Source organism: Dermacentor albipictus, chromosome 8 (genome assembly GCF_038994185.2).
Source record: "Dermacentor albipictus isolate Rhodes 1998 colony chromosome 8, USDA_Dalb.pri_finalv2, whole genome shotgun sequence".
Taxonomy (NCBI): Eukaryota; Metazoa; Arthropoda; class Arachnida; order Ixodida; family Ixodidae; genus Dermacentor; species Dermacentor albipictus.
This window is the reverse complement of record NC_091828.1, coordinates 49,680,915-49,693,318: the sequence shown is the minus strand read 5'-3', so window position 1 is coordinate 49,693,318 and position 12,404 is coordinate 49,680,915. Positions and strand designations below refer to the sequence as shown.

General features: G+C 42.4%; 1 protein-coding gene across 1 annotated transcript in view; it reads left to right on the top strand.

Moving 5' to 3' along the window:
* Positions 1-12,404, top strand: part of LOC139049241 (zinc finger protein 271-like) — a 68,228-nt gene that overhangs the window by 35,125 nt on the left and 20,699 nt on the right. The window contains exon 3 of the mRNA XM_070524613.1: positions 11,486-12,386. Coding sequence (XP_070380714.1) covers positions 11,486-12,386 — 901 coding nt within the window. The remainder of the gene's footprint in view (positions 1-11,485; positions 12,387-12,404) is intronic.

Genomic DNA, 12,404 nt, shown 5'->3' with positions numbered 1-12,404 from the left:
GAAGGTTGAGTCTGGCAACAAACTCACCTTAAATTGTGCACACATACGCTCTCTGCGTCGGCGCCTTTGTTCCAACTAAGCAAGCAGCACCTCTTTACCATTATCATCAGTTGCCCGTTTGGGGAGTCTGAGCAGTTCAGCAATAGTCTCAGTACTTTCAGCTTCCTTTCACCATTTTATTTGTGTGTTTACAAGCAAGCATGATGTCATCATGATATATGTACATCCTGAGCATTTGACAATGCCGAGGCAATGCCACTGATAGGCTTCAGAGTGCTTAATAATTTGCCTTAAAGTTACTTGGAGACTGATGACTAACCCAACAATGCTGCTGGCTGAAGTAGCTACATTTATTGACAGTGCATCCGAAAATGAGGCCTTCAGTGGCTTTGAGGGAAGTGCAATAAATGTTGATTTCCTGCACAAGATGTATGCTGTCAGAATTTGCAGCTCGTGTTAATTTTGGTGAATGAAATTTTTTACCCAAAAATGTGTAAGTATGGCATTTCACGATGAGTGTACAAGCACGCTTAGTCACGTTTTCAGAAGTCAATTGAGTTTAAGTAGGTGGGCCTAACATACAGGTGCACCCTATATATAGCTTTAATTTTTATTTTATTTATTCGTACTTTCAAGGCCTGTAGGCAATACAGAAGTGGTAACAAAGCTTTAAAAAGAATGCACAGACAATTATACAAAAAATATATCTTAAGCAATACTGTCGTCTTGAATGAAGATGTTTTAGATGTTGAATGGTGGATGTAGGAAGGTCGTTCCAATCAGTAATTGTGCGGGGCAAGTAAGAATGATGGCGCCTGTTTGTTTGGCGACTGGTATGCCAATATTATATCTCTGGTCAAATCCTAATGAAAGGTTGAAAGATTGTGTTATCTGTTATTTCTTCACTTCATGGTTGGAGTTGTAAACCTTGTGGAATAGGCGAAGGGGAGCACATTTGCGCTATATGGCAGATTCACTTTCCTTTTTCATGCATGTTACACTGGAATATGTCGAGTAGTTAGATAAAGCCAATTGCTCGCATTTGAATCTCTTAAATGCAAGGCTTAGTGATGTTTAATTTTATCCCAAATGGCATATGTGTTTTCTAGTTTTGAGCAAACTAGGTTTTCGTAGAGAGTCAGTGCTTGCAGATGAAGAGGGAAAATTATGCCCAAGCTATTTATTGTGCGATTAGCATTTGTAGTGAAATAATTTAGTTGCATATTCCCCGACAGATCGTTAGTTATGGGAAGATCAAGGTATTTGTGGGTGTTAACTGATGATAACAAAGTGTCATTCAGTAGTATATTGATTGCCATTGTTTATGGTATGTGATATGCGTATCTGTTTACAATTGTCAGTGTTAAGTTTAATTATTCACTTGCTACACCGGAGTGACAGATTGTGGTGATCCCCTTGCCTCATATATGAATCACCAGGCTTAGTAATATTGTGGTAGATTACACAGTCATCCGCGTACAGAATAATTAATGATTGCACGGTTATGAAGATTATTATTGTAAATCAAGAATGGCAAGAGCCGCAAGATGGATCCTTGTGGCACTTTGGGGCAACTGGTGAATAAGTAAATGAGCAGTTATTGGCTGCGACATACCGACTTTGATTGCAAATAAAGTCCTTCACCAAGATGACACATTTGCTTGAGTATTAAGCTGCTTAAGTTTAAGGACACATAGAATATGACTACTCAGTCATACTGAGTCATACTGAGTCATATAAGCGCATTGGCAACATCTAAAAAAAGAGTCTACATCAAATCCTTGATTTAAGGTGGTGGACCAATCATTAGTGAAACAAAGAAGTTGGGGATCACATAAAATAATTTTTCAACATCCTGCTGACATGAATGAAAGAATGAGTTACTTTCCAGAAAATTGATGGGGTCAGAATATATCGGTTGTTTTAAAAGTTTTCGTGGAATGCTAGTCAAGGTAGGGTGGTGGTTCTCAGGATAGTGCACATCAGCCGATTGGTGGACTGCAGCCACCTTCTCCGTTTTCCAGCCATTAGATTCTGGTTATTCAATTGCTGTTAAATAGCGACGAGGGTCCTAGGAAGGCCTCACATTTCATTTATCAACTTATGTTGGATGAAATTTAGTAAGCAGGCACATCACTGAATGGAGATTTAAAGTGTGCAAACAGATTTCATGTACATTAGCTAGATAAGTAGATATGACAAAATGCCAGATTGCAATTAGATCATTTCTGACGAGTTGTGATGGAAGTCATTTTTTTTTTAAATTACTTCTCTGAAATATGTTGTCATTCTCAACTGTTGCCACAAAGCCTAAAGCTGATGGAACATTGCTATAGTTATTGTATTGATCAAAATACATTCGACAATACAGATAAGAAGTTACCTTACTGTAATTAGGTTACATATCACCTAGTTAATAATGTATCAAGCTTATCAAGAAAGCAAAGCCCTAGCCTATAGTTCAGTTCTTACTGAAAATAATGATACAAAGTCTGTTTAAATACCTTCATGGAGACATCCTGAAAATTTCTGTAAAGCTGAGGTACCTCACAGAAAAAAAACAATGCTGAGAAAATCTTATTAAAGTTTTGTAAGTGTTGAGAATTTTATGTATTGCACCTATTATGAAAAGAAAGGCTCTAGAATGAAGCCCAGCTTTTGCTGAACATAAAGAACCAAACGTATTGAAATCGGCTCAGTGAATTGTAAGGCACCTCCATTAGATTCATTTTGATAAAGCTGGTTGAATTCCTTGCTCGTATTAAGCAGCATTCATTTTCAAAGTGTGAAAACAATTTGCACGGCAAGCCTCTCCATGTGACCTCAAGTGAACATGTGCACGAGACCCACATCGTGTTGAACACGAATTGCACGTAGCAGACACTGTGCTGCATTGTTTGTGTTTCTTGGTGCTGCAAATGCACTGTGTCCACTAATGGTGACGTTATGGGTGCACCTAGTCACTAAACAGAATTGGACTGCAAGGACCCGTGAATCTGCAAAGACTTGGAAGAATAAGTGCTGGTGCGCCCTCTGCGGTCCTGTGTGGTTTGCTAAGTAAAATGGCTCGTGTGCAATGTCTGCATTGTTATGTAGCCCATGACGCGATGACATGGTGCAGTTTGCTTTGCTAGAGCTAAACTGCCAACGTGATATAGAATTGCATTATGCTTCAAATAATGTGGTGGCCGGGCACGATCTGATCAATGGCCCCTGTGATAGTTGCGAGGAATGCTTTCTCTTTCTGGGTGTACTATCATATAATCATCGTGCTTTGCTTTCTGTAAGCAAGTCCAGTTTCGAAGTTCTTAAAACAAGCGTCGAACAAATGCTGCTTGTAATCATGGTGTAATCAAAAAAGAAATGGTGCGTCAACTTGGAAGCAGCCCTATCAATGCCAATTGGAGTGTTGTTGCACTGTTGCCATAGCAACAGCCAATCATGAAGACTCTCTCAGCTTGGTGGCATGATGAGCCATTAGCAGGGTTGCGGACAGGCCGCCATTGGAATATGAACCTGGCAACGTTTAACGCAAGAACATTATCTAGTGAGGCGAGTCTAGCAGTGCTGTTGGAGGAATTAGAGGGCAGTAAATGGGATATAGTAGGGCTCAGTGAAGTTAGAAGGCCAAAAGAAGCATATACAGTGCTACAAAGCGGGCACGTCCTGTGCTACCGGGGCTTAGCGGAGAAACGACAACTAGGAGTCGGATTTCTGATTAATAAGAATATAGGTAGTAACCTACAGGAATCCTATAGCATGAACAAGAGGGTGGCTGGTCTTGTTGTGAAACTTAAGTTACAAAATGAAGGTTTTACAGGTCTGCGGCCCTACATCCAGTCGTGATTACCTGGAAGTCGAAAGCTTCAATGAAGACGTGGAATCGGCGTTGGGTAGAGTGAAAGCAAAATACATTTTACTGATGGGCGACTTCAAAGCCTAGGCAAGAAGCAGGCTGGAGACAAGGCAGTGGGGGAGTATGGCATAGGCACTAGTAATAGCAGGGGAGAGTTATTACTAGAGTTTGCGGAACAGAATAATATGCGGATAATGAATACCTTCTTCCGCAAGCGGGATAGCCGAAAGTGGACGTGGAGGAGCCCAAACAGCGAGACTAGAAATGAAATAGACTTCATAGTCTACGCTATATGACCCTGACATCATACAAGATGTGGACGTGCTCAGCAAGGTGCGCTGCAGTGACCATAGGATGGTAAGAACTCGAACTAGCCTAGACCTGACGCGGGAATGGAAGAAACTGGTACATAAGAAGCCGATCAATGAGTTAGCGGTAAGAGGGAAAATAGAGGAATTCCAGATCAAACTACAGAACAGGTATTCGGCTTTAACTCAGGCAGAGGACCTTAGTGTTGAAGCAATGAAGGACAATTTTCTGGGCATCATTAAGGAGTGTGCAATAGAAGGCGGCGGTAACTCCGTTAGACAGGATACCAGTAAGCTATCGCAGGAGAGGAAAGATCTGATCAAGAAACGCCAATGTATGAAAGCCTCCAACTCTACAGCTAGAATAGAACTGGCAGAAGTTTCAAATTTAATCAACAAGCGTAAGACAGCTGACATAAGGAAGTATGATATGGATAGAATTGGACATGCCCTCAGACATGTCCAATTGCAGTGAAGAAACTAGGAATTGGCAAGAATCAGATGTATGCGTTAAGAGACAAAGCCGGCAATATCATTACTAATATGGATGAGATAGTTCAAGTGGTTGAGGAGTTTATAGAGATTTATACAGTACCAGTGGCACCCACGACGATAATGGAAGAGAGAATATCCTAGACGAATTCGAAATCACAGGTAACGCCGGAAGAAGTAAAGAAAGCCTTGGGAGATATGCAAAGAAGGAAGGCAGCTGGGGAGGATCAGCTAACTGCAGATTTGTTAAAGGATGGTGGGCAAATTGTTCGAGAGAAACTGGCCACCCTGTATACGCAATGCCTCATGACATCGAGCGTACCGGAATCTTGGAAGAACGCTAACAATCCTAATCCATAAGAAACGGGGCGCCAAATACTTGAAAAATTGTAGACCGATCAGCTTACTGTCCGTTGCCTGCAAACTATTTACTAAGGTAACCGCAAATAGAACCAGGAACACCTTAGACTTCTGTCAAGCAAAGGACCAGACAGGATTCCGTAAAGGCTACTCAACAATAGACCATATTCACACTATCAATCAGGTGATAGAGAAATGTGCGGAATATAACCACCCCTTATATATAGCTTTCATTGATTACGAGAAAGCGTTTGATTCTGTCGAAACCTCAGCAGTCATGGAGGCATTACGGAATCAGGGTGTAGACGAGCCGTATGTAAAAATACTCAAAGATGTCTATAGCGGCTCCACAGCCACCGTAGTCCTCGATAAAGAAAGCAAAAATCCCTATAAAGAAAGGCGTCAGGCAGGGAGATACGATCTCTCCAATGCTGTTCACAGCGTGTTTACAGGAGGTATTCAGACACTTGGACTGGGAAGAATTGAGGATAAGAGTTAATCGAGAATACCTTAGTAACTTGTGATTCTCTGACGATATTGCCTTGCTTAGTAACTCAGGGGACCAATTGCAATGCATGCTCACTGACCTCGAGAGGCGAAGCAGAAGAGTGGGTCTAAAAATTAATCTGCAGAAAACTAAAGTAATGTTTAACAGTCTCGGAAGAGAACAGCAATTTACAATAGGCAGCGAGGCGCTGGAAGTCGTAAGGGAATACATCTACTTAGGGCAGGTAGTGACTGCGGATCCGGATCATGAGACGGAAATAATCAGAAGAATAAGAATGGGCTAAGGTGCGTTTGGCAGGCATTCTCAGATCATGAACAGCAGATTGCCATTATCCCTCAAGAGAAAAGTTTATAACAGCTGTGTTTTACCAGTACTCACCTACGGGGCAGAAACCTGGAGGCTTAAGAAAAGGGTTCTACTTAAATTGAGGACGACGCAACGAGTTATGGAAAGAAGAATGATGGGTGTAACGTTAAGGGATAAGAAAAGAGCAGATTGGGTGAGGGAACAAACGCGAGTTAATGACATCTGAGTTGAAATCAAGAAAAAGAGATGGGCATGGGCAGAACATGTAATGAGAAGGGAAGATAACCGATGGTCATTAAGGGTTACGGACTGGATTCCAACAGAAGGGAAGCGTAGCAGGGGGCGGCAGAAAGTTAGGTGGGCGGATGAGATTCATAAGTTTGCAGGGACGACATGGCCACAATAAGTACATGACCGGGGTTGTTGGAGAAGTATGGGAGAGGCCTTTGCCCTGCAGTGGGCGTAACCAGGCAGGCTGATGATGATGATGATGATTGCAATTAAAAACTTATCGGACCGGCCTTTGATTTCTTTTTCTTGCATTTGGTCTTGTGCGAGGAGTGCATGAACGAAAAGGCGGAACGTTGAGCTTTCGACAATCCATGATGTGGCGTTGAGCGATGGGAAAGACAAAGGATGGATCCGTGAACTCTCATGTTTCTGCACGATTATAGACTCGTTTTTTGTTGTCCACAGTGACATCACTCTTTTTTAAGCACTTGCAGTGTGTTTTCAGCGTAATCATTTTGATACAGCATCATTTGAGCATTGGAGACGCCGAAACAGTGGTCTAAAAAAAGAACGGCACAAAAGCTACATAGTTTGGTTATCCACACAGTGATGATAATACCCCACCAATTGCACCGAATCCTGCTACATTTTAACAAAATATGAGAAATGTGCACCCATCCTGCATTGCAAGTGTTCCTTGAGTTTTACAAAACTGAAGCTTATCCTTAAGCACTGTTCCTGTGCTCCATCGAAAGAAGCATGGCAAATACCAGCAGCTGTGTTATAACTTTGCGGTGGACCGAGTGTAGCCTCCCCTATTGAGCCTGTATTGTACCACTGTTTTATCCTTGGATTGTTGTCCTTTTTGAATGCCTTCCACCCCACCGAAGCTGGATGTCGAAGCTGAATGTTTTACGACGGTCCACATGAGTAAGAGAGTTACTAGTGATCTTTGCTACAAGGTATTACAATCTACGAAATGGCTACGTTTCAAGCCTTGCACGCAGCAACAACTAATTTGTCAGCACTTAGCACCCCTTCGAGTAATTAGGCAGAAATAATCAGATAGTAATCCCACCAAGGAAATTTACAAGCCCCTGTTTCAAAAATATTTGCCAAGTAAAGAACGAAAAGCAAAATATGCTAATCCTGATTCAATTCATCAGCAGAAAGTTTTGCTAGCTTGGAATACATATTGAGCCTTGCTGTTGAAATAAGCACAATATATTTTGCTCGCCCCATTTGGACATGGCTTAATCAACTTCCAAAGTTATTTTGCATGTTGTCTGAAGTTGTCGCCAAAGCTTTGTGTCGTCCATCCAGTCGACGTCTAAGGTATCTCCCGAAACAGAGGTTTGCTGAGCTGCACTGGCGCCATACACACCTTTTGTAAATGCAGAGGTAGCTGAGGCAAGTAGTGGACGTTCCACCATGTGATCAAACTTGGCAGCGCCCATGGAATCGCTTTGAAAAGGGTCCATATGTTTTCTGGCCGCAAGATTCCATGTGAGCAAGAAAACCTGCGAGGCGGGTGAGATCGAGAAGAGTGTAGAGCTGCCTGTCTCGCAACACAACGATGGCGCACACAGTTTCTTTCTCTGGTGCCCTTCAAATCTCCGCTTAGTTTGTTGCACCCTAAACACTTAGCTGTCACCACCAAACTTATTGCGATAAGCATCTTCACCTATGTGTCTTAATCGCGTGGTGCGTAGTGCCATTGGTAGCAAACTGCACACCTATAGTAGGCGATATTGCAAATGTGGCATCGTTTCCTGCTGGAGGCGGTGTGATGTGACCACCACATTTCACTTCGGTGGCATCAGGCGTCACCCACCAGCTAGATTTCGTTTCGGTTTCCTGTCTCCCTCCGAAAATACCACGCACTAGGAAAACAACAAAATGCGTCAGCGTCTCGTGCCGCAATGTTCAGCGCGATGCTTTGTATTACATAGTTGTCAACAAAAGTTGTCTCAAATTTTTTTAATTGCTTAGGATCGCAATTTTCCCAGTTAGTATGTTTTTTCTCGTGTTTTTTTCCAAAACGTATGAACGAGGTTCTGGTGTATCTACATTTTGCGACTGTGCGATTTGCATCGAGCTGCAAGACAAGCAAAAGCGAACCACCTCCTTGGTGTTCATCATCATGGTATTTCAAGTATGCAGTATATCACTCAAGCACAGCGCTGGGCAAAATTAAGTAAATTTTTCATCCCGCTGGTGCTATAAAAACAGTTAAATTATTTTTGCCATTAATGTTGCCAGTTTCAGACTTCCCGTGCAATTATTCTGATGTTCTTCCAAGAAATCCATAATTCTGGTTGGTGATTCAGCATGCTAATTTAGCATTGAAAGTTGAAAGTCCTGACACAGACAAACCCTGCATGTGATGTAGGTCATCCTGTAGCACGCCTTCCTAGAACTCTGGCAGAGCTTATGGCAATTGCACTACTGCCCTCCATCAGCTGACATTTCCCCATAATCTGTGTCAATTGTGGGGATGTTTGGGGGATGTTTGTGGGGATCGGTGTGGCTTTTTGTTGAGACCCCCGCCTATGAATGTGAAATTATCCTACTGGGTGTGAAATTTGATATTTATCTTGGAACATAACTGTTTTTGAAGAATAAAAGAAAATCAGTTTTGTTCAATAGCATCACTCAAATTTTTAATGTAAACAAATACATACCGTAAGTCATTACATAAAAAAGACAGCATTTTTGTTTGCCATTCTGATTGTTTGAAGGTTGTTTGCCAGAGTAGATAATCTACCTATGCAAGCAATATTTGTATAGACAGCATTTGTTTTATCAAAGTTACCGATACTTAAAGGACTTGTATGATGTGAAGAAGAAAGCCTTGTGGGAACGCAAAATAAAAAAGAAACAATAAAAATAGCCAATTGTATTTAGAGAGGTAGAGAAAGTTTGCCTATCACACGCTGGCTGCATTATTAGCATAATTGTTATTCACAGAGTGGTCCATCCTAATACATTCATAGCGGCAAGATTGCACTGAATGTTCTCAAAACTTCTTCGAAGTCTGGTCGCACCATGCTTAAATGCTTCCATCCTTTTCTAAGCCACTGAAGTGGTTTTTAGGCTCATCTTAGGCACCAGCGCTTCGTCAATCTATCGTAAGCACTGCAATGAAGGAGTGGGTTATTTTTAGTGTTTTGATTGAGATTATGAATGAGTGACCACTCACTGCTTTTTCGTAGCTTGCCCAATGTAAATACTCTGATTGTTATAGTTTCCAATTGCTTTCAGACCTGCTGTGATTGTCAGGTTTACTGCTATAAAATGCATTTCTAGCTGCTCCTAAATAGCATGTGCCAGTACCAACATAGTCCACAACACGTCAGAATAGCTGGTGAAGGCCTATAGAATTAGCCAACGCAAGAGACTCAAGCTGACCAAGCCAGAAAATGACACCTTTAGAAGCCTGGGATACTGACGAGAAGAACAAACAGAGACAAGACGGGCAAGGAAGGAATATCATTGCAGATATGAAACAACATCAAAGTCACGGCACTAGCGTGCAATGTAGATACAGAGTATCCCCCGGGAAGAAAAACGGCAAGAATCAAGACATTTAACAAAGTGTACGAAGACGACGAGGATGTCGGCTATGTGGATGCCGAACCACACAGAGGAATGGAGGTGCGCACAGTCAGTGATGAACGATAGAGGAGAGCATCTTGAGGGCCCCCTCAATTGCCACCCGGGAGGGACATGCACTCACGCAAAGAGATAGCAGTCGCCCTCTTGGATGCAGGGGAAAGGAAAAAGTAGTGGTGATGACGGATGCAAGAAACAGCTTAAACCAGGCAAATGATTAGCCATGATGCCGTAGGATTTTACTTACGCACTAAGTTTTGGACATTCGTTTGTGTTCCAGCGAAGAAACAGAGATCTATGCTATGTACTGTATAACCCAGATGAAGAAAACAAGTTTGTAACATCCCGGTTAAGGTTTACAACTACAATGCGGGGCCTTTCTTAAAGGGTTTTCTTCTATCATTAATTGCTGCAGAAAGGCACATCCCAGGAACATGTATTCTCACAGGTTATGCACATACAAAAACAGCATCTTTAGTAATGCATGTAACCCTGTTCTCGAAAATAAAAATGACAATGTTGTGGTGTGTATATTTTAATGCTTTTCCTCGCCCCAATGCATTCATTTATACTTCTTGGTTCTGTCCTCAGTGGAGGTTTAGGAGTCGTTTGGGACCAATCTGTTTCTACGTGTTCTTTACAAAGGGGCACAATATTTGCAAGGATGAAGAATCTGACCTCTCTGTGATGTGTAAAGTAAAACCTGTCTAAATGTCAAACATGTTTACATCGAATTATTCCTTATGTCAAACCATTTCTTAAAACGCTGTTACAACTAGAAATTATTGCAAAAGATATAGTTACATAGAACAAATATGGCTGCTACTGATGTACTGAATTTCAAGAAGCATAAGAATGCCCCAGAAGTTCGCTTCATGCGCGGTGGCCGCAGTCTTCCAACACCACCAAAAAATTGGTTTAGCCCATCTGCGCAGCTCTACCGCCACAGTGAGATAGATACAGTCAAAGTAGCTTACTTTAATTCCACACAGGCAAGCCGCGGGTCGGCACTTCCCTACAAAAAGTTATCCAGGCCTGCACTGCTTTGCTCCCTTCCACAGCTATTGTGGTCATATTATTATGTTGTCTTCATGCGTGTTTTCTTCGTTGTTGCATGATGTCTAGGTGAAGTGGCAGAATCTGCTGTTCACCATGAAGGTATAAATTGTCGAGTTGAATGCAGAGAAGCAAAATCTGCCATTGCTGCAGCATCTGGGCAAACATTAAGAAGGAAATGATTCGAAACTGATTCTGTGCCTCCTTTTTCCGTGGTTTCTGTGACCGTTGTTGAAAGTGTTCTAACAAATGCAATGGCTACTACATCTAAAGTTGAAAGTCAGGCTGCCACAATTCTGCCTGCTATTAAAAAGTATCTAGCTCCCCTTGAAACCACATGTGAAATCGCATGAAAAGGTACCATCCCGTTGCTCGACCTTCGACTTTTGTTCAGTACGGCATACTTGCTCATTGAAGATGACAGGCCAAGCTGGGTCAAATAATTTTTAAACTTTTCTCCAAGGGTCGCAGAAGCCTGCGAAAGTCTTCAAACACCCCACATTCATTCACTTTGTAATTTTTTGGCTTTCCGAAAAATAACTTTTGTTGGTCTTCACAAACAGGGTCATGAAGCATTCAGATGCAGAAATATTGGCTAAATAAAGAAAGGCCATTAGAAGTCCTTTGTTTCATCATACTTGAAATCAACCTCAAGATTTCAGAAATAAAAGAAAGAAAATGTCATTAAATTTAGCATCTCTGTTCTTTTTTTGGCATTTCATATGAACCTTTACTTTTGTTTTATTTGTGCAGCATCGAGGCCTTCTATTTATCCGTCAACTGGAACATGTGACAACTCAAACCAAGGATGCCTCCACCGACGTCACCTATGCGACAATGAGGCTGACGAAGCGTTTCATCTGGAAGCGCATGCCAGCGTTCATACTGGCAAGAAGCCATTTCAGTGCCCTTCATGCCATAGGAGCTTGTCAAGCAGATCCAACTTAAAAGTTCACCTGCGCACCCACACCGGCGAGAAGCCATTTGAGTGCCCTTCATGCTCTCGGAGCTTCTTACGAAAGGCCCATCTTATAGAACACCTGCTCACCCACACAGGCGAGAAGCCATATCACTGCTCTTCATGCTCTCGGAGCTTCTCAGAAAAAGACAAGCTTACGAGACACCTGCGTGCTCACACAGAGGTGAAGCCATATCAGTGCCCTTCATGCTCTCTAAGCTTCTCAGGAAAGCGCGCCCTTACGATACACCTGCGCACCCACACAGGTGAAAAGCCATATCAGTGTCCTTCATGCTCTCAGAGCTTCTCGCAAGAGAGCAACCTTATGAGACACCTGCGCATCCACACAAAGAAGCCATTTCAGTGCCGTTCATGCTCTCGGAGGTTCTCAGAAAAGGCCAGCCTTATGCAACACCTGCACACCCATACAGGCGAGAAGCCATTTCAGTGCCCTACATGCTCTCGGAGATTTACACGAAAGAGCCGCCTAAAAATCCACCTGCACACCCATACAGGCGAGAAGCCATTTCAGTGCCCTTCATGCTCTCGTAGCTTCTCGTTGAAGAGTGCCATGAAGGTACACCAGCGAGTTCACACAGGTGACCGGCCATACAGCTGCACCATCTGCTCAAAGTCTTTTGTACGGTCTGATAACTTGAGCAGACATAAGAGAGCACAGCATTATGATATTGTAGGGTAGGCCAACAACCATGT